Genomic DNA, 21,737 nt, shown 5'->3' with positions numbered 1-21,737 from the left:
TAGGAGTCAGAGTGGATGGAGTTTGGATGGCCTTTCCATTATACTCTGAATCTCACGGCTGAAACTATTTCTCAATATGTTTAGGCTCCTTGAGGTCAATATTTTTTATTGTGATTCTTATTTTTGATTTTGTAATTTTGGATACTTATTTCCAACAATCATGCAACATGAAGCATAGCCCCAAACAGTTTTGGTATCTGGAAAACACACCACACATGTACACACACAAATATCCCAGGATTCAAGATGTATTTTGAGAGTGTGACAAAATATTAAAATGCTATTTAATTATGATGTAACAACAACAACAAAAAAGAGATGAAGTTAAACGTAACACTCTCTTTGTGGTATTCTTCTTATCATCAATTGTGGAGCAACTTGCAATTTTTGCTAATGCTTCATCTGAATGGGGCATTTCTTTCTCAAATTTTGCACCCATTTCTACTATTTCCATGGTATAAGAGTTATTTTTCTTGGCCCATCATGCCTTTATGTGTGTTTTAAATACTTTAGTTTAAATAATAGAATAGAATGAGCATTTTCAAAATGTCTATTGCTTGCCTTTATCTTGCCGGAAAATATTTTTATGAAGATTTGAGATATGCACACAATATAAACTTTTTACGGACTGTTGCATTTTTAATTACTGTTCTATTGAGATAGAACTTCCATTTTAATTTACTACAAGGTATTTGTATCAAAAGCCTTGTCAGCCCTCTAGGGAGATATCATTTTAAAGTTATTTCTTTTCAGTATATGAGTCTCTGGAGTAGGATAAATATTACAGTATTAAGTACTTGTAGGAAGCTAAAAACAGTCTCTGTGGGATTCTTTCTTGATAAATGCAGTTAGTGAAAAAAATACCACAATGGTAAGTGTTATGCATACAAAAGACCCCTTTGTCATTTATTAGATAAATTGCTATGTCAAATGACTGGCTTCACAGTATTAATGAAAGAATTCCCTTTCTTGAACTTGAAGGAAACTTAGCTGGAGTCTTTGTCTCATACTCTTATTCTAAATAACATACTTTGGTTTGGGCTGTAGGTACTCATTTCTTACAATGTTTCATCAAGGATCTGGTGATTATATGTCCTTTGCAAGTGCCAGATTGAGTCGGAACAATAGACTGTCCTGGAGAATTTTGAGCTGAACTTTGGATAGCGATAGAAATATATTTCAATTACTGGATAGCCATTGGCATTGAAGCTTCAGAAATTCTCTAGGGAATCATGTAAATGTCTGTGGACGTGTTCAGCTCTGCTCAGTGTGTATTTGATGGATATCTACCCACTTAAGTTACAAAGAGAATTAAAAATCTATGGTCACCAGAATTTTTTTGAGAATTCAAAATCTTTGGTGCATCCTTTGAAGGGTCTTATTGTTACACTTATGAGCTTATTTCAATTGGCTTCAAATTCATTTCACTCAAATCTTTTTCTTTTACAGTGGTCTTGATCCTTCTCAGAGTCTCTTATTTAAAGGAAGTTTATCATGTTGCTAAAATTTGGATAAATATGGAATTCCAAGAAGTATAATAGAGTTCCTTTAGTGAATGATACATGTCTTAGAAAGCCAAAAGAAACAAGTGCATTTTCCCCCAACTAACTGAATTAAAACTCTATCTTGTACTATGGCAGAGAGACTGCCACACAGGATGATTTCCTTCTAGCATCTGTTGCTTTGTTCTCTGTGTTAAAATAACTTTGCATGTAGTGAACGTTGAATGGGCCACTCGGGAAAAACCTATAGATATTGTTTTCTTAGCAGTTTAGAAGATAATTGGTAAAATACTCATAAATGTATCCAGAAGTCCCAGTAAGACTTTCTGGGAGATCATCAATATTTTTTGTATAGAATTTATCAAAGTAGAGCTAACCATTCTAACCTATTGCCTGTGGCCTTCCTAAAATGCACTATAAAGAAGTTAAGTTGAATGGTTGTAATTAAGGTATATGACAGTGAAACCTTTTCTTCTCACAGCTTTTATATAGCAAGTATTAGAAACTGAAGAGTACTTACTAATTGAGATGACCTTTTTTTTTAATGTTTTATAGTGTCCTGATTCAGCATGTAAGCAGGATTTATTAGCCTACCTTCAACGAATTGCCTTGTATTGCCATCAACTTAATATCTGCAGCAAGGTGAAAGCCGAAGTACAGAATCTGGGAGGAGAGCTCATTGTGTCAGGGGTAAGCTGGGACCTGGGCTTCACAATTCAAGTTCCCACTGTTGTACTTCCAAGGCAAGCATTCTTGGCAACAGTACTGCTAAAACCCCCAAACTACAGTGATTCATAGGGAGGTTTTTTTAAAATAATAAATGTTATCACCATTATTCCAGACCTTACAATAACTCACAAAGAACAGTTTGATTTTCCAATTACCCCATGTTTATACTAGCCTTGTAAAATCTCCATTCTTCACAAGAAAACTAATTTCATAGTCTGGAAACTCATTGCCAAGCTGTGACTATTATAATTATTTGGGGCTTTTGTATATTTACTCATTGTAAGTCTACTTCCCTCTGTTAGTCCTAGCAATTTTCATTCTCTGTTCAGGAGCAAGCCTCTCTATGTGTGGATTGTGTTCACATGTTAGAGATGATGAAAACAATAGGAATTCATTCATCAGGTTCCAATGCATACTAGGTTATCAGTAACCCTTAAAAGCCAGAAAATGTTTGAATTTAACACAGGTTGATGTGCTGTTGCCAAAAACTAACATGGTTGTCAAACACTAACAATTATATATCCTTTGTTCAATCACTTCAGCGTTTCCCTTCTCATGAAAATATAAGTATCTGGTCCATTTTAATCAAATGCAAAGAAACAAGAAGTTCAATGGTAGAAGAATCATGATTTCTTGGCAAGATTTCCAATGTATGTGTTGAGGTTCTTCACCTTGGCTTCTTTTCCTCCCTCAGTCCCTTTCTTTCAACACAAGGTGCCATCTATTATAAACTATTTGCAAATTCCAAAGTGTGGCTCTGCTACCTTTAGTTCTTTTCCCAGTCAACCATGATGCTGCCATTTTAAGTGTGGCATTACCAGGAACAGAGCATTATCAATATGGTGAATGCCTTGTGAAAATCAGATTGGTCATGAAGCTCAGTTCTTCCTCAAGCCATTTTCAGAAATTCAGCAGGTTGACCATTTGATAAAAAAAAATATGTGGAAAAATCATTCTTGAACCCAAAGATTTCAGTTCCTATATTGTTTGGCTTGCAGAAAACATAGCTGGGAAAAGAGCTGATCTGGTTTGCATGGAGATGCCATTTGGAAAGCCTGTTCCATGCAGTCTCACCTAGAGCCCAGTAAATTGCTGTTTTGTGCCTCTTCCCAAAGCATAGTCACCTCTTTGCATTTCCAAAATGATCCTGCTTCAACATTCTTCAACAACCAAGAGCAATCTGTCTTGCAGTGTGTCCTTTCTGCCAAGTTGGTAATAACCAAGATTCTCTCTGCCAAGAAGTGATCAAAACATTGCATCTCCCTTGCTTCCTTTCTTATCTTCAGCCTCAATGGTATAGTTTCCCATACCATTCAGCTTTCATGTCCATCTGTATATAGCACCTGTGGAACCGAGTGCTTTTTGTTTAGCTTGCCTTGTGTGCTTTCATTTGTTACTTTCCAAATCTTATTATTTATATGGATGCACAGAGCATCTTTGTGGATCTCAGACTCCACAACCTCATCTAAGCGAGTTTTACTGGCAGAGTTACTCTCCATCATCCTCTCAGTACCCATTGTTCATCACTGCCTCCAGAGCTTCATTTCCATTGTGTTTTCCTCATTTAGATGTAGTCCAAACCATCACTGGCTTTTATCACTTGCATTGTTGGCGTTTGCAGAGGTGTTTGAGATTGAGAACACCATCAAGAAGCCTGTTTCCTTCTTTGAGTCTTATTGGCAATGTTCATAAATCCTTGCATGGGAGAAGGCTTCTTTTAGAGGAATGTTATACAACTTTATAATAATTCTGAGTGAAACGCATTATAAAGGTTTGCTTATGTTGCTCAGTTATGGGTCTGCTCTTGGTCTCTTCATGATTTTTTTTCCAAGCTTGATTGTTATTTGGTGCCATACCTGCCTGTGTAGTCTGCTGTCTTTGCCACTTCTGCCTCCATCTTATTCTTCATCCTCCTTCACTGATGGCCAATGGAGAAAAAAATCAATATGTTTATTTTGCAAAATAGCCACAAATGACTGCCTTCAAAGTTCTGAAAGAGTCAAGAATGTGAGACCCCATACACACAAACTTTTCAATGATTTTGCCAAGAAAGTGCACCCATGCTTTGAGCCCCATTTATTTTGTTGTCTGGCATGACAAAGTTGCTATATTTTTAAAGGAGAAGCTCCTGTAGTATAAAATGCAATAAAAAAAGAGAAATACTTGAATCTTCCTCCCTTTTTCCCTGTGTCGTTATATACATGGGATTCAAAGCTGTGGCTTCTTCCCTGAAATACGCAAAAGCCTCCAGGAAGGTATATTTGTAAGAAGTCAAAGCTTCTACTAAAACAGCAGAGATTTGGGTAGATTGTTTCCATTTTGCTAAGGAAAATGATTTGGATTTCAAAACTGAGCACCATGTTTTTATAGTCTCATGCTGGCATGATGAACTTATGTTAAACAAAATGCACATATACCATGTCAGCATGTATATGTTTTATGTGAGTCTGTGTGTTCAAACTGAGAAAGGCTTCTTCTGTTATATTTGCATTTGGCTTGAGAGGTAGCTCAGGAAATTTCAACAGGTCAGGGGGACAGTGGATGCCAAAGCTCTTCACGAGTCATGGGAACTAGAGAAATAAAGCAAATTAAAAAAATATGCCTACATATGCTCATTCACACAACTGCTGTCTAAGAAGCACCATTAGTTTTCTGGCTGGCAATCAATTTTCTAAAGTCATTGGCTTTAACTTTTCTCAACAGCAGAAAGGTGCCATTCTTATTAAATCTCAAAGTATAAGATGCATATTTGTGAGCCAATTCAGCTCAACCTGGTTGCTAAGCAGGTAATGGGAAAGGGGATTTTAAAAAAAACCAAAAAACAAAACAACAAAAAAAAAACTAAGAGAGTAATAAAAATGTTAGAGAGAATGTGGAAGAAACTAAAGCCCAGACAATTAAACAGCCTGATAGTTTATATACTGGCTTTATTTGCTTTTTAGTTTAGTGTTTGGTAGTTTAATCTCTTAAGCCGGTTTACATGCTTTTTGGAAAAAGGACCATTAAAGGAAGAAAAGAAGAAAAAGAGGAAAGGATGGAAGATAGGAAGGAAAAAGCATGAAAGAAGGAAAAAGATAAAACAAAGGAAAGAGAAACTTAACCATAGCATATTATAAATTAGTTTAGTGCAAGTAATATCCATTAAAGGTGACAGCGTTATATTCATCATGAGAGAAAGTTGAGCCACACTTTTTTCAGTATGGAGATATATATTGAATACAAATAAGTTCCAATGTCATGCTATGGAAATTACCTGTATATTTGATTATTGTGTTTTAATTAGTTTTTATTCACTAGGTTTCAGAGGAGTTGATAGGTTCTTTTAAATTTAAAAATGGAGATATACACATGGAACTGGAGAAATGAAAACCATTTTATAACCTTTGATTATCTTTAGCTACCCAAAGATTTATACTTTGCACATTATTCTGAATGAGATTGGAAACACAAAAACAGGGTTTTAGAACATAGAATGCTGAATATCAAGCATTCTGATAAAATGGAAATATTCCACGTACATTATTTTTTTAAGGTTCAAATAAAACAGGAGCCCCATTATAACAACGAAGCCAGAGCACAGGAGCAATAACCCTGCTCTGGACAGGGATTTGATGTTCAGGTCAGAGATGGAGGGATGCTGATATAACTTATAGCTGACTCCCCATGAAAGTGTTACAAGTTAATAGATTTTATTGCATATAAATGCCTTTTTTCACGCAAACAAAATATAGGAACAGAGTTTAGAGGTGAGGAATGTTAGTTCCCTTCGTTCTCAGGCTGATTGAATGGAACCCTGACCTATCCCTGAGGGACTGAGTAATTTGCCCTAATGTGCACTTTTGTTCTTTGTCTTTTAATCTCTCCTTTCCAAATTTGAATTCCTCTCAATTGGGTTATGGAGAGGTTTGACAAGGTGAACAAGTATAATTTGCAACACCAGTAGGATTTGAATTGGTAAAGAGAAAATTGTAGAATAAGGGTCAATTATAGTCACTCTTATAGCTTATGTTTCATATCATTAAAAAAATGGACTAAATTAAAATTAACATGAATATTCATGATGATAAATGAAAAATATTCATAAAAATGCTGGAAACTGAGAACAGTCAAATCAATCCTACCTGACACTGGCATATGATCGAAGATACATATATGCTATATGTATATGCATACATGTATGCACACAACAAATACATGTGATTTGACACTTAAATTTCTTGTTCCCTAAATAAGCAGTAATCAATAACTGAACAAATGGTTGACAAATGTGACATATCTGATTCAATACAATACAGTTTGGGGGCAAATATGGTGTTTATTTGTACCAAGCTATATATACATATATATATATGTATATATATATGTATATATATGTATGTATATATATACATATATATACATATATATACATATATATTTGTACTATATATATGTACTATATATATATATACACATATATATATTTGTACAATGCCATATATATAAATATATATAGATATAGATATAGATAATTGTGTTTTGTTGAGATGAGAATTACATTTTACTTGAAAATTTCTGTGTTCACTCTGTAAAAAAAGTGTCAGTATTTTGTAATGGAATTAAACGTTCACTGAAACAAGCGTTGTACTTAGTTGTGTAGACTTGTACTTTAAACAACCCTTTCTGGGGAAAGAGTCATTTTTGTTATATCTTCTGATTCTGTCTATTGTCAATTCTCGATTATCTCCACTGATCAAAGTATAGTAGTAATGGGAAAAAATCTAAATTGCTAGTTTTCAGTTTGGGTTTGGAATCCACTTATGTGCTTCATTTAAACAAAAGGGTATGTGTTCAGATAACTCACAGCTGTTCCAAAGAATTTTATCCAGACCTTCCAGAGGGTAAGCCATTAAGTATTTGGGCTTAAAGGACTTTTTCTCATCTGGGGAGAGTAGGAGAATCCAGATCCAGGGAAGTAAAATTAAAACAAACTTCAGATTTTAAATCTGAATGGAGAGGTAGTGGAGATACTCTGTACCTATAAGAAAATTAAACAGGTATTTATCATTTTCAGAATGGCAGTAGTTCTTTGCACTTAATCTGCTAGTATGATGGGTTGTTGCATAATTCAATCTTTCTCCCAACAACCTGCCCGCTAATCTGTTATGATGGTAAACTATAGCCACTTAAATTCTGATTCCCGCGTTAAGTCTTCCTCCGGTACATCCGTGTCAATGTACATTGTCATTGATTTTTGCACAACACAAATTATGCAAACCTTCAGAGAAAAATAACACTTCAGTGTTTTTGCAGTGCAAATTCATTCTCCCAGTGTTATAAAAGTGACATTTAACAAACTCAAGTTATTATTTTTGGAAGAAATTGGAAATAAAAATTTTTATAAGAAAAGAAAAAAATCTCCTTGGGTGTCAGGCATCATAGGAAGCTTTATGTCTGTAGCACCACAGTGCAAGCTGTCTCCCTGAATTCAAATAATCTTGCACAAATGAGGAAGGTATACTGCTCTGCTATAAGAAGTAACTCTTCAGTTACATACTTAAAGATACTGATTCTAAACTTATCAAGGTGGTCAATTCTGTTCACTGAAAAAAAAATCAGTTATCCACTGATGAAATTAAACCAGTTGGTTATCTTACTGAATTGTTTTCTGCATAGAAAAAGACTTTATAGTCTAATGCTCTCATCCTAAAATAAGAAAACAGACTCTATTGTGGCAAAACTGGTATGTGAGCCAAGCAAGTAACTCTTTTGACCTTGACTGGAGACATGGATTAAACGAACTTGGATCTACTCAGTGGATTGATTTGATTGAATCACCTGAACTTGTGAGCTGAGCAGTTTCTATTTTAGTTTGAGGGCATCATTGCTTGTAAGAGTAGAAGGGGTTAGTGGCTTTAGGAGGAGTGTCTCTGCGTCAGAAATGTCAATGCCATTACCTGTCATTGAATCAATGAACTTTCCTTCCTTTGGGTTTTAGAATTTTTTCAAGTTTCAAAAGCCTCGAATTAAAAGAAGGAAGGCAAATACTTTATTGGTTAGTAATTAATGCCTTAGATTTTAGTTAATATTCTGAGGATTATTTGGCATCAAATGAATAGTAATATTTTGTGAAAACTTGGAAATTAGACACATGGGAGGTACCTAGATGAGGGGCAATGATTGCATATATCTTTTGATATCTATGAAACACAGGCAAACCTATTTAAGATATACTGGTTTGTACCATTTTCCCATGAGACAAGTTCTAATTTTGAGATATTGTCAATGTGTGATAATTGTCTGAGTTCATTCTAAGATGTTCTTTATTAATCTATAGTTTTAATAATGAATGTCTGTAGTAGTGTCTTAAGAACTACATCCCACCCCCCATTTTTAAGTAGTTTTGGATATGTGAGAACAACCCAGATCTAACTGTTCCCTTCAGTTGAACCAAATAATTATGAGAAACCAAAGCGTTGAGTGAATACCTTTATTTAGATACAGTATCTGTAACTCATTTCCTCTTTTTTGGTTTTCCTGTATACACTTCAATTCATCAGCTCTAGTCAAGAAATACATTATTTTGAATGGGTTACCTAAATCTATTGTTTTTTTTTGCTGTTGTTCCTACTCGGACATGCCTCAAGAGAAGATAAAGTATGAATAAGTTGATATAAAATATATAAATAAGTAAAAAAGAGAATATGAATGTTAAAACCATATACAAACATTATCTGGGAATTTCATTATTGATTTTGCACAAACTTCCATGACCTCAGATGACTCAAAATAAAGGAAATAAAAAGACCCCCATAGCAAAACTGAGACAGGAGTAATGTTTTTCTAGGAAAAGTGTTTCCATTATCCGTTCCTAATTTCTAACGACAAAATAACAATCAGAGTTCAAAGAAATGTATTTATTGCTCATTCTCATAAGGATATTTTAATTCATTGAATTCAATGTTTCCATTGCATTTAAACAATGTAAAAGGCATGGTGCTAAATATTGGTTGGATGACAGAATTCAAAGTTCTTTATCTCTGATAGCAAATACTTTTTGTGAAAAGGATAAATTTTTCCATCCATTGTGCTTTTGTTAGATTGTGGAGTCTATTGTTTTCATTTTTTCCCCATTTAGTTTCTCATCTTACTGTTTAGCATTCTCAGCTGGAATAGCAGGGTGTCTGTTGAACTACCTCTGTATTCACTGGTTTTCTTTGTTTACTCTATTCTAGAAATAAAACTGTGTTTAACTTACTATTGTCTACATTCTGTCCCTACCGATTATGTCAAATGCTTTCTGCAGCTTAATTTAAATGATTTATAAAATATGTCTTTGATCACAACCCTTAGAAGAGAAATATGTTCCGTGTTATGGCCCATGTATCTTACAAATAGGAAAGACTTCTGGATAAACAATGTGAAGGATTTTTAGCTCAGATTTCTTTTACTGCTTCACAATACATTGTCTTACTCTATCTTGAATAGTCATTTTCCTTCTGGGCAATAAATATATTTTAAATATTTCATCCTAATCCTATTTTCTTGAAGGCAAACTTAATTTAGACTTTAATCTTTTCTTTCATCATCAATACTGTATCTTATTTTATTGCTTTTCTCTGAATACCTTCATCTGTACAGATGTCTTGCTGATAATGAACTTGACTGGAAGTCTGGCTAGATGTTCTGTCAAATCTCTAAAATCTGTCTCTTGATCTCTTTTATATGTTTTCCTTTGCAAATCTATTTTGCAACTGAAAGAGAGTATCCTGGAGAAGTTCCAGGATATCAGAGAAGTTCCAGGATATCAGATGCTGAGAAGTCAGCAATATCTTCTAAGGACCATGTACTCTTTTAAGCCCAAGGTTCTATATGTGAGACACTATCTTAAGACAAACTCAAACATGATCTCTTTATCTGGGAACTCCCAATTCAAATCTGTTGCTATCAAAATTAATCGTATTCTCTTACTGTAATATTTCTCTTTAATAATAACATTTTGGTCACACTGCATTCCAACTGCCTGATCATGTCTCCCATGATAAATTACTTGGTAAATACATCTGCGGATTATTCTTTTGGAGTGTACAAATTATTCCACCTGACTTCTCAATCCTTTGCACTAAGAAGTTTAATTAAAACTTTTTTGTTTCAACAAACAAAAAGTTGAAACCAACCCTACATCTCTCTGGTCCAAACAAAATTATAACCAAGACTTCAATAATAAGGTCTCTTGACTGAAATCTTGCAATCACTTCATGTCTTGCCTTGAAGGGCTAACGCATCCATTTATGTGATGTCATAGGATGTATGCATCAAATCCATAATTGTAATAAGACTTAGTTTTCATAAAAAATGTCAAGAGGCTAGATACTAAGAAGAGTTGGAAATTATTTGATCCAGGCATTGCATTCTGTGTCAAAGAAAATTTTGTTATTTTAACTAATATCATAACTAAAGACATTATTGTAATCAATCATACTAAATTCACCTAAAAAGTCAGCACAGTTCACCACTCTGCATCCATTTGATGCAGCCTAGTTTTGCATTGGGTTCCTGAAGACATGCTCCATTTCCAGATAAACAATAGATAATTAATTAAAAATACCAATAGATTATAATCTAAGTCCAGCTTGTTTTATTTCAATATTTAAAAAGTGTTTAACTCCATTTTATTCTAATATCTTAATGCTGGCAAAAGTGCACCTCCTTTGTTTGGTAGTAACATTTTTAAAGTGCTTATTGGAAGAATGGACAGCTGCATCATTAATCTTAAATAGTGACTTTTGTATTTTGTATGAAAAGTGAGATGACACAGATAAGTTTCTAATACATAATAATCATTTTTGAAACTGATTGATAAAAGAATTGGTAAAATAATAACACTTTCCCTACAGTGAAAAATCAGGAGATGGCTAATTTCTAAAGCCAAGCAGGATTGTTATAAAACATAAAAAAGCAAGGATAAGCCAACTAGTCAATGATCTAATATGTAAAAATTGGAAGAAAATAGCTTTATAGGACCATTGATTGTGAAATATCACTCAATAAAAGCTGTTAAATATAGAATTTGAATTTAGACTTATTGAACATAAAAAGAGAATAATTCAGCAAGGAAAACATATGCACAGTATTATTGCTTCTTCTAGTAAGTACTAAAAAACCCAAATATAGGAAAATTTTCAATTTCATTCTTGCTTCTCATATGCCAATATTTTTCTTTTTTATTGTCTTTAATTCTCTAAAGACATTCTTTAAATGCCTTTAACATTTATTTTGAAGTAAAAGATGGGAGTAATGTTGCCAGATTCATAATCAGTTTGAATTTACTAGCTTCTGTGTTTCAAAATGCTCCCTAATCTACCAATTTTGTATAGTTTAAAATTGTGATTATTTCATCCACTTAGATATTTAGTGAGCTAAGAATGACAGGACTAGAGATAGAACTGTATTGGCTTAAAACGCCAGAAAAAAATCCAAATTAGGAATTTTGTTTATCTGCGTACAGAAACAGGCTCTGGGCTTTACCCATTTATGATGCTGTGAATTATAAGCTATTATTCTGAATCTTTACTGAAATATTTTCTGTGGAAAAAGGTTCACTTTTCATATATTCCACTGGGCAAATAAAGATCTGGCTTCCATGTGGATGGTTTCAGGATCTGTTTACTCTTCCTTTTGTTTTATCATAATACTCACTTGACAACTTTGACCAGTTCAGTTTTTAAAGCTCTAAATCTACATTTGAAAAGAAAAAAAGACCTAGTGCTCTCCACATTTTTCTCCCATCTTGCCTGATTTCCAAAAAAAAAAAAAAAAAAAATTTGGAATCAGGCTTTAAACAAAGCTATAACGCTATGACTATAGCAGAACTGCATGTGACGAAAATATTTGGTCACTGAGCATTACTGGGTCACCTAAACTTGACCTCTAAAAGTAGCAGCGTAGTGGACCTTGTGATTGTAGCAATATTGCCATTTGATTTTTCTCCAGGTTTGAAGGTCGGATCTAATTATCCCCTTTAGGTGTATGCTATATTTGGTATACATAGAAAAACTTAGTCAAGATTGTCAGTAATATTTTATATCAAAAATAACATTTTAAGAGGTAGAAATTCCAAGGGTAGAACTAGGCATTGGTTATTGGCTTATCTTTTAAATTGTGCCTATCACACAACTCACGCTTGAGTACAAAAAGGAACAGTAAAAAATAATTGCCATTCTAGCAACAATGAGTGTGTTAATTCCTCAGTGAACCCAATGGAAGAGGTAAGTATCCCTTTAGCACCATATACTGGCTGAGTGTGCTGAGGCCGAGAGCTTGCTGAAGGTCACAAAGCAGGGCAATGGAACTTCCTAGAAAGACATCTGACATTCCCCGTGTACAGTTCCAGGCATTAAAAGCTTCAGCCCTTGCTTTCTCTCTTGGTGATCTTCAATGCTTTAAATAGGGGATTCATCCCCTTTGAACCCCACTACAATTGTCCCTTACAATGCCTGACAAGGCGGGATGCTGCTTCATCCTCCTTCTCCCAGATGGTCCATTTATCTGTTCAAGAGAGCCAATGAGGAATCCAAATGGCCGGACTGCTTAATATCACGGAGCCCCACCCATATCTCTTTCAGTACATAATTCCTTCATAGGCCTCTTTCTCCCAATTACCCACTCCCTCTTACACCTCCCTAATCCCTTCCCAATAGGGTACGTTTTTTTTTTTTTTCTCTTGCTCTCTCTCTCACTCTCTCTTTTCTGTATCTCTCGGAAATCAGACAGGAGTTCAGAGCACTTTCACTACCTTTTATGAGGTAGATTGTGATGTCATAGATGGGGGCAGGGCTAGTCAACTTTCTACCCACCTCCCAACCTGTGCTGAGGGAGCTCCGATCGGGTGTGGAAGCAGTGATTCTTCCATGGTGAGTAACTTTGCTTTCTGATCTAACCTGTCTCATTGTAAACATTAATTTTGAAAGCAGGGGGATGGGGTTTCAAGGAAGTAAAGATGTGACCAATCAAGCCCTCTTTACTTACTATTAACCAACTTTGGGCAAAGACTCTACTTATTTATTCTTTATTTAAGTCAAGAATTCCACAACACAGATGTACTCTTCAAGTATGATCTAAACTTGAGAAGTTGAAAATGGTATTTTCATTCCTTTATTTCTCATTCTTTCTTCCCATTGGGACTGAAAGTCATTGCATATGTGGAATGAATCCATTCTGTAGTCTTTTAGTGAGCTTTCTATAAAGGAAGGCTAGTTAGGAAAGTGTATTCTTCTTCATTTGAAAGATTTCAGGATCACAGGATATCCTTTATTAACGTTTAGCCAGAGAATCAATCTGCTCTTCTAAAACTGTAGAGTAAAACTGTGAAAAAACTGATACATAAGAATTATCAACAAACTTTGTTCTGATATAAACAAATGAAAACTTTCAAATGCAAAAACTAAAGTATTTATTTTAAAAAAAGAGTCACCACTCTTGCAAGATTAAGGGTGCATCCATTTCAATGTGTCTCAACCAAATTTGCTACCTTTTTGTTGCATGTCATAACAATGATGCTGTTTTATAGGATTTCTTGGTAAAGAGCTGTGAAAAACCACTGTTCTTTGTTTCATTTGGGTTTCTATTATTACTGATTACTTCTTTTATATGCCATAGTATTTAGAAGGAAAAGATCAACTGGAGTGAGTGTGTTCCTTCATTTTCCTTGTTCTCTCCTGGGTACCTATTAAAATGGTTAAAATGTCAACTTTTTTATTAGAGGGGAAAGAAGGTTCATGGAGATGGTTACATCTTTAAGAGATGTCGAAGCATCAGGGTGGGTGTTTTTAAAAAGGTTTGACCATCAGAATGTGAGGCCCATTACTTTTCATGGGGTGGGATTAAAAGTATCCTAGTTTGAATTATAGGTATTATGAAATGTGTTAAGTGGATATCATTCATTTTTTCAAATCCCTAGTTAACTAGGTATGTATGGATATTGGTATTGTAGAACTGGGGTACTTTAAAAGGAGGAGTCCTTTTATTTCCCAATGTTCAAATGTTTTAATGGCCTTTAGATTATGCACATGGAGCATATATTAGATTACATTATCTATTAATGTTCAGAAAGAGAAATGCTACTTGTATCTCAGTCTGTATACTCCACACAAACTTTTCTACTCAAGAGGATTGTATTAAATTGTTTATGTTTTACCTCCTTGCTAGATCTTAAGCTCAGTGAAGGGACCAAACCTCATATAGTCAATGCTGTTTAGATTTGCCCCCAAATTTAAAATTCTTGGACACCATAAGGAGGAGTCCTTTCTCATCAGTAGCTCTTCTGTTACGTGTAGAGCCTCTATCCTTCCCCCACAAGGGCTCTCCCTCTTTTCATTACCTGGGGTGGAGTGGTATCATGACTGCTGAAGTTATTTTCCCACCTAAGCTTTCTAACCTAAAGAAGCGACTGTAACGGTAGAGATTTCAGGCACAATAAGGAGAAATAGAGTCATAACTGGCCCATAGGAAGATTTAGGTGATAATTACCTGCAGTCAACTTAATATTGCAATGTGGGTAACAATGCCAAAGTCTCATACGTTGGGTGATCCCTCTCCAATCTCTGGCCTACCTTCCATTAAAAGTGCTAGACCCCGGAAACCCAGGTAGAAGTTAACCTTCAGTGCCAGAAAAATCTGATATCTAATCATAGCTCAAGTTTTTAATGTCTTTTGTTAACCCCTCGTACAGCTGCCAGGTAAGAAATGCTCATATTATACAAACCCTTGGAATACAATCATCTTTAAACTTCGTGAGTTAAGAATGGTTGTGTTGTGCGCTTGTGCAAATTCAGAGAATCTATCATGGAATGCATTGTGCATGCACTTGTATACCCTCATGTGCATGTTTCATTTATAGTGGTGTTCAGTGTTTTTATATCCATTTTGTATGTATTTGAATTATAATTTAAAATACATACATATATTGTGCTCCAAACAAAAGAGTGAGATAAAACAGAAGTTGCTTAATCTGGGGTCTGAACACTGGTGCGCTAGTCGTATTTCTGTCAGTGGCTAATTAGGTAACTCAAAGTAAATTACTTAGATCTCTTGGGTCTCAGTTTTCTCATCTCTAAAATGATGATAGATGATTTAAAGGATATATTCTAAAGTAATCCTGCTCTAAAATTCTATCATAAAATGATATATCTTTGAAGAACTGGTTTATGGCGAAAAAAGATTGTATGATGAGATCTAATTTTTGTAGATGACATACAGTTAGTTTTTCAAACTAGAAAGAAAATTTCAGTCCAAACTAGTCTTAAAATGTACTCTATATCTGATGTAGTATTTGGTTAATGATGTTAGTGGGTCCTGTTCTAAGCTGACAATATCAAGCCCATGATGATTAGCTGTGTGTTAATTTGGAAGACTGATTTGTTTTTTAACTCCATAATTTTATGTTATTCTGATTATTTGAGATAAAGAAAATATCCTCATCCACTAGGTAATAGAGGGAGCTAGGCCTCATTGGGACTCTCAAATTCAAAATTACTTATGCAGTATTGCAGTAATTCCCTTGTGCTGTTGGGAAGAATTCAATGAGTAGGTAATTGGTGGTTACTGAGCTATGTGCTATGAAGGATAAAAGACATGTAAGCCCTGGCTCCTACTCTTGAGGAATGTGCAACCTTTTTGGGAGTCTGGACACATGTCAAGTGACAACTTAAAAGTGAAGACAGTAAGTGTCAGAGTGGTCTGGAGTAGACTGGATTGTACTGGGAAGGCTTTGTGAGAAGCTGAGACCTTCAACTAACTTTGAACAGAATGGTTTAGATTTGTGTTGTTTGTGTGTACATAATGAGGGCAGGTCAGCAAGCCCACAGAATTGTAAATCTTGCAGAGGCTATCTTGTGTTTAGAAATGCCACATATTGAAATCAAAAGTCTTTGCTAAGAGTCCAGCCCCATACCTTCCCAGAGCCCCCTACTCTTAATTATATTCTGACTTTATAATATATGAAGAGGAGGTGGCAAGTGACTGACTTGCAATGATTATTAAAATATAATCAGGCAGCTATTTTCTTAGTTACACAAGAGGTCACATGATCACTCACAGCCATGACTGAGGAAAAGAAATTTAAAAAAAAGGAAGGAATTATGGACAGAAGGAGGCTCTAGCTCTGGGACATTGTGGTTTTCTGAAAAAGGTGGAAATGGATTATCATTTGGACAATCAAAGGGATTATCACTGACAGGTTTAGAAACATAGGATGGTCATGGAAATGCCCATAAGCTAATGAGAATCCATGTAACCAGGGTGATTTTCCAAAGCAAATGGAAGTTTCTTGCACTGAATAGGGATCATGTCAGACTCTGCTCTCAAAGAGACAATGATTATGCAAGTCTCTTTCCCTAATACACTTGGATTTGGGCATGACTTATGCACTTCAACAAAGCACACTTAGGTTTGAAAGCCTCTCTGTTGCTGGAGATTCATAGATGATTTTCAGTGTATACTTTGTATCACTTAGAGGGCACTGTTTTTGTATTTCTTGCCATCCAAGTTCCTTCCAAGTTACTACTTTGGCCTTTCTAACAGACAGAAATTCTGTGAGTAGACCTGCTTTATTACCTATCCCAGATTCTAATGACTTGGTTTACATCATCCAGTGAACGTTTTGTAATTTTCTATCATGACATAAAAAATAATTGCTAGAATATATTATCTCAGGAAATCACTTTCAAAAGCTAAATTGTCTATATGGGAATAATGAAGTAGTATGATCAAGGTCAGTTTTACAAAGCAAGGAATGTTCTCTTAGAACTAATTTTCCCCAAAAAGTTGAAGTAGAACTTCCATAAATTTTTGTGGAACAATCTAGCCTATTAAAGGAAGTTAAAGATATTACAATTAGGTTTGTCCCAAGAGAACAACAACAAGGATGGCAACTCTTCTCCTCCTCCCCCGAAATGTCCCTAGGGGTAATTTTAGAAATAGAAGTTCAGTTGGATTTATAATTCAACAAATATTTATTGAGTAAATAACATGTGATAGTCACTGTCTTATGGATGGACATGGAAGTAGCAATGGAAAACAGACACATAATCAGTAAATGTAATAGATTATAATAATCACTCTCACAGAAATATATACAAAGTGATATGGGCATTCCTGTAGAGAAGGGGAAGAGGAAGCTTCATAAATGGGACAATATCTTTGAGTCTTCCCAGATAAATGGATAGGAGCTTAAAGTAGAGGAGGAGAGAAATGATTATCCCAGAAGAGGCACAGAATGTCCATAATATTGAGGTGTAGATGTATTCTATGCTGACCAGACATGAAAATGTCAGAGGTGGGTGGAAAGATGGAGAAGAATCAAAGGTGAAATAAGAAAGATAGGTGGGCACTGGATATGAAAGAAAATTTTGTGACCTAGTCTCATTTTAGTGAGTGTCTCTCAAAATGGTCAGAGGATCATCTGCATGCCAAATGCAGAAAGAGGTGGGAGGAGACTGTTAAAGTGCAGAATCCTGGACCAGGCTGCAGACTCCTTGAATCAGGACTGTAGGGATTATGTAGGTTTTTGGAAACTGTACTTAACCCCACCTTCGACATGCCAGGTGATCCATTTTCACACCAAAGTTTCAGAATCTCTACAAGGCAACAGAATTGACTCATGGTTTCTATGTTCTTGGAAGAAGAATCAAAAAAAAATAGAATTAAAATATTAAGAATAAAAGATTTGGGAAAATAGGATAAAGGTAAGATAAGAATGTTCCTGAGAAAGTTGGTTTAAATTTCTGTTAGGTGTAAAAAGACACTTTCTAAGAATGGTGGGTTTTAAGTTTAAATAATTACTAAGTGATGCTATTAAATATAGCTTGAAGAAAAGACATGCAACTATAAACACTTAAGGGACCATCTAGTTCTTTCATCATCATGGTCTAATGCAAGGAGTTAATCAAGTTCAGAGCTAAGTTGTTCTATAGCTCCCAACTCGTGTCAAGAGAAGGGACAGAGACAACAGTGCAGAGCAATATTTATTTCTGCTTAGTATTCTTTGGTAGAGCTATTTGACTGCTTTTTAATATTAATTAGGTGAACTCATTAAAAAAATTATATATGTATATATTCCCATTGTGATGAGAAAAATCAAGCTTTCAAGCCAATGTAGGGTCTGTGGTCTATGTTGAAAAATATTAATACCATAACTATTTCAATAAACAATCTTTTAGAAGTGCTCATTTTTTTATATATATATATTTTTTCTTTATGGACAACAGTCATTATCCTACAACCACCAGTCTGTGTAGAGAGCTATACAAATGTTCAAAGAAGAGGGAGGCACTAGAGAGGTATTTTACATTTGACTAAGACATGAGAATGAACTCTGCTCTGGAAGAAGGTGGCCCTCTTATCACAGCAAGGAGGGTCAGTTCTGGATTTAACCCTCTAATCGCTTTGCATACAGTTCTCTTCCAGATTGCCAGAATCTTCTCTATTTTTTAATTTGAGAATTTCATTGTTTATAAGTTGAGAAATGATAGAGAATCTTGTTTTTTCTTCATATACATCTCTCTGCAGGTAATAGCAATAACTGCTTTGGTAGAGCTGGTGATACTGTCACATTTTAGAAGCAGTTAATTGGTAGGATGCCAGTGCCTGCCATTAATTGAGCAAATTAGTTTCAGCATGTTGATTTAAAAGAAAAAAATGACTTTTTAAATTCTTACAGAATTTTTTAAACCAATCACATGTAGCTCTGTCATTGGGCCTTTATTACACCAACCCAGCCAAACATAACCTTGGGTAGTCCTTAGAAATCTGCCACACAAAATTATTTACCTTAAGGCCTAGCATTTTACCTGGGTAAAAACCAAGTCAGAGAACAGTGACAGCCACATGGTTTTGATGTCAGAGATCTGAAAAAATAAGTTACAGAATATCATGTTCTCCCAAGTATGATGAGAATCCATTGGAGTGACCAGACCATGTGGCTGACAGGTCTTGGTGCTCCGGACTAGTGTCAGGCCTAAGCCTCTGAGATGGGAGAGCCAAGTTCAGGACACTGGACCACAGAAACCTCCCAGCCCCACATAATATCAATTGGTAAGAGCTCTCCCAGAGAGCTCCATCACAACGCTAAGACCCAGGTGAACCCAAGGGCCAGCAAGCTCCAGTGCTGGATGCCCCATGCCAAACAACTAGCAAGACAGGAACACAACCCCACCCATTAGCAGAGAGGCTGACTAAAATCATAATAAGTTCACAGACACCCCAAAACACACCACCAGATGCAGTCCTGTCCACCAGAAAGACAAGATCCAGCCCCAACCACCAGAACACAGGCACCAGTCCCCTCCACCAGGAAGTCTACACAAGCCACTGAACCAACCTCACCCACTGGGGGTAGACACCAAAAACAACAGAAACTATGAATGCACAGCAGATGTAGGAGCAAGGTAAAAACCTACCAGACCAAAAAAAAATGAAGAGGAAATAGGCAGTCTACCTGAAAAAGAATTCAGAGTAATAATAGTAAAAGGGTTCCAAAATATTGGAAATAGAATGGAGAAAATACAAGAAACGTTTAACAAGGACTTAAAAGAATTAAAGAGCAAACAAAAAATAATTAACAACACAATAAATGAATTTAAAAATTTTCTAGAAGGAATCAATAGCAGAATTATGGAGACAGAAGAACGGATATGTGACCTGGAAGATAAAATAGTGGAAATAACTACTGCAGAGCAGAATAAAAAAAAAAAAAAGAATGAAAAGAATTAAGTCAGTCTCAGATACCTCTGGGACAACATTAAACACACCAACATTTGAATTATGGGGATCCCAGAAGAAGAAAAGAAAAAGAAAGGGTCTGAGAAAATATTTGAAGAGATTATAGTTGAAAATTTCCCTGACATGGGAAAGGAAATACTCAATCAAGTGCAGCAAGACCGGAGAGTCCCATACAGGATAAATCCAAAGAGAAACATGACAAGACACATATTAACCACACTATCAAAAATTAAATACAAAGAAAAAATATTAAACATAGCAAAGGAAAAGCAACAAATAACATAAAAGAGAATCCCCATAAGGTTAAGAGCTGACTTTTCAGCAGAAACTCTGCAAGCTAGAAGGGAGTGGCACAACATCTTTAAAGTGATGAAAGGGAAAAAGCTACAATCAACATTACTCTACCCAGCAAGGATCTCATTCAGATTTGATGGTGAAATTAAAACCTTTACAGATGAGGAAAAGCTAAGAGAATTCATCACCACAAAACCAGCTTTACAACAAATGTTAAAGGAACTTCTTTTAGGCAGGTAACACAAGAGAAGGAAAAGAACTACAAAAACAAAACAAACCAATTAAGAAAATGGTAACAGGAACATACTATTGACAATTAACTTAAATGTAAATGGATTAAATGCTCCAACCAAAAGACATAGACTGGTGGAATGGATACAAAATCAAGACCCGAATATATGTTGTCCACAAGAGACTCACTTCAGATCTAGGGACAGATACAGTCTGAAAGTGAGGGGATGGAACAAGATATTCCAAACAAATGGAAATCCAAAGAAAGCTGGAGTAGCAATTCTCATATCAGACAAAATAGACTTTAAAATAAAGACTATTACAAGAGACAAAGAAGGTCACTACATAATGATCAAGGGATCAATCCAAAAAGAAGATATAACAGTTGTAAATATTTATGCACCCAACATAGGAGTACTTCAACACATAAGGCAAATGCTAACAGCCATAAAAGGGGAAATCAACGGTAACACAATAATAGTAGGGGACTTTAACACTGCACTTTCACCAATGGACAGATCATCCAAAATGAAAATAAATAAGGAAACACAAGCTTTAAATGACACATTAAACAAGATGGACTTAATGGATATTTATAGGACATTCCATCCAAAAACAACAGAATACACTATCTTCTCAAGTGCTCATGGAACACTCTCCAGGATAGATCATATCTTGGGTCACAAATCAAGCCTTGGTAAATTTAAGAAAATTGAAATCATATGAAGTATATTTTCTAACCACAACATTATGAGACTAGATATCAATTACAGAAAAAATAAATAAAATAAATACAAACGCATGGAGGCTGAACAATACGATGCTAAATAACCAAGAGATCACTGAAAAAAACAAAGAGGAAATGAAAACACAATGACCCAAAACCTATGGGATGCAGCAAAAGCGGTTCTAAGAGGGAAGTATATAGCAATACAATCCTACCTCAAGAAACAAGAAAAATCTGAAATGAACAACATAAACTTACACCTAAAGAAATTAGAGAAAGAACAAAAAAACCCAACGTTAGCAGAAGAAAAGAAATCATAAAGATCAGATCAGAAGTAAATGAAAAAGAAATGAAGGAAACAATAGCGGAGATCAATAAAACTAAAAGCTGGTTCTTTGAGAAGATAAACAAAATTGATAAACCATTAGCCAGACTCATCAAGAAAAGAAGGGAGAAGACTGAAATCAACAGAATTAGAAATGAAGAAGGAGAAGTAA

The 21,737-nt window shown here is 35.1% G+C and overlaps 1 protein-coding gene across 1 annotated transcript in view; it reads left to right on the top strand.

Annotated features, from left to right (window-relative positions):
- CTNNA2 (catenin alpha 2) overlaps positions 1-21,737 on the top strand; it is a 1,202,879-nt gene that overhangs the window by 1,157,543 nt on the left and 23,599 nt on the right. The window contains exons 17-18 of the mRNA XM_060168603.1: positions 2,058-2,192; positions 12,980-13,123. Of these exons, the coding sequence (XP_060024586.1) occupies positions 2,058-2,192; positions 12,980-13,123 (279 nt within the window). The remainder of the gene's footprint in view (positions 1-2,057; positions 2,193-12,979; positions 13,124-21,737) is intronic.

Source organism: Lagenorhynchus albirostris, chromosome 13 (assembly GCF_949774975.1).
Source record: "Lagenorhynchus albirostris chromosome 13, mLagAlb1.1, whole genome shotgun sequence".
Classification (NCBI taxonomy): Eukaryota; Metazoa; Chordata; class Mammalia; order Artiodactyla; family Delphinidae; genus Lagenorhynchus; species Lagenorhynchus albirostris.
This window is presented reverse-complemented; position numbering and strand designations above follow the sequence as displayed.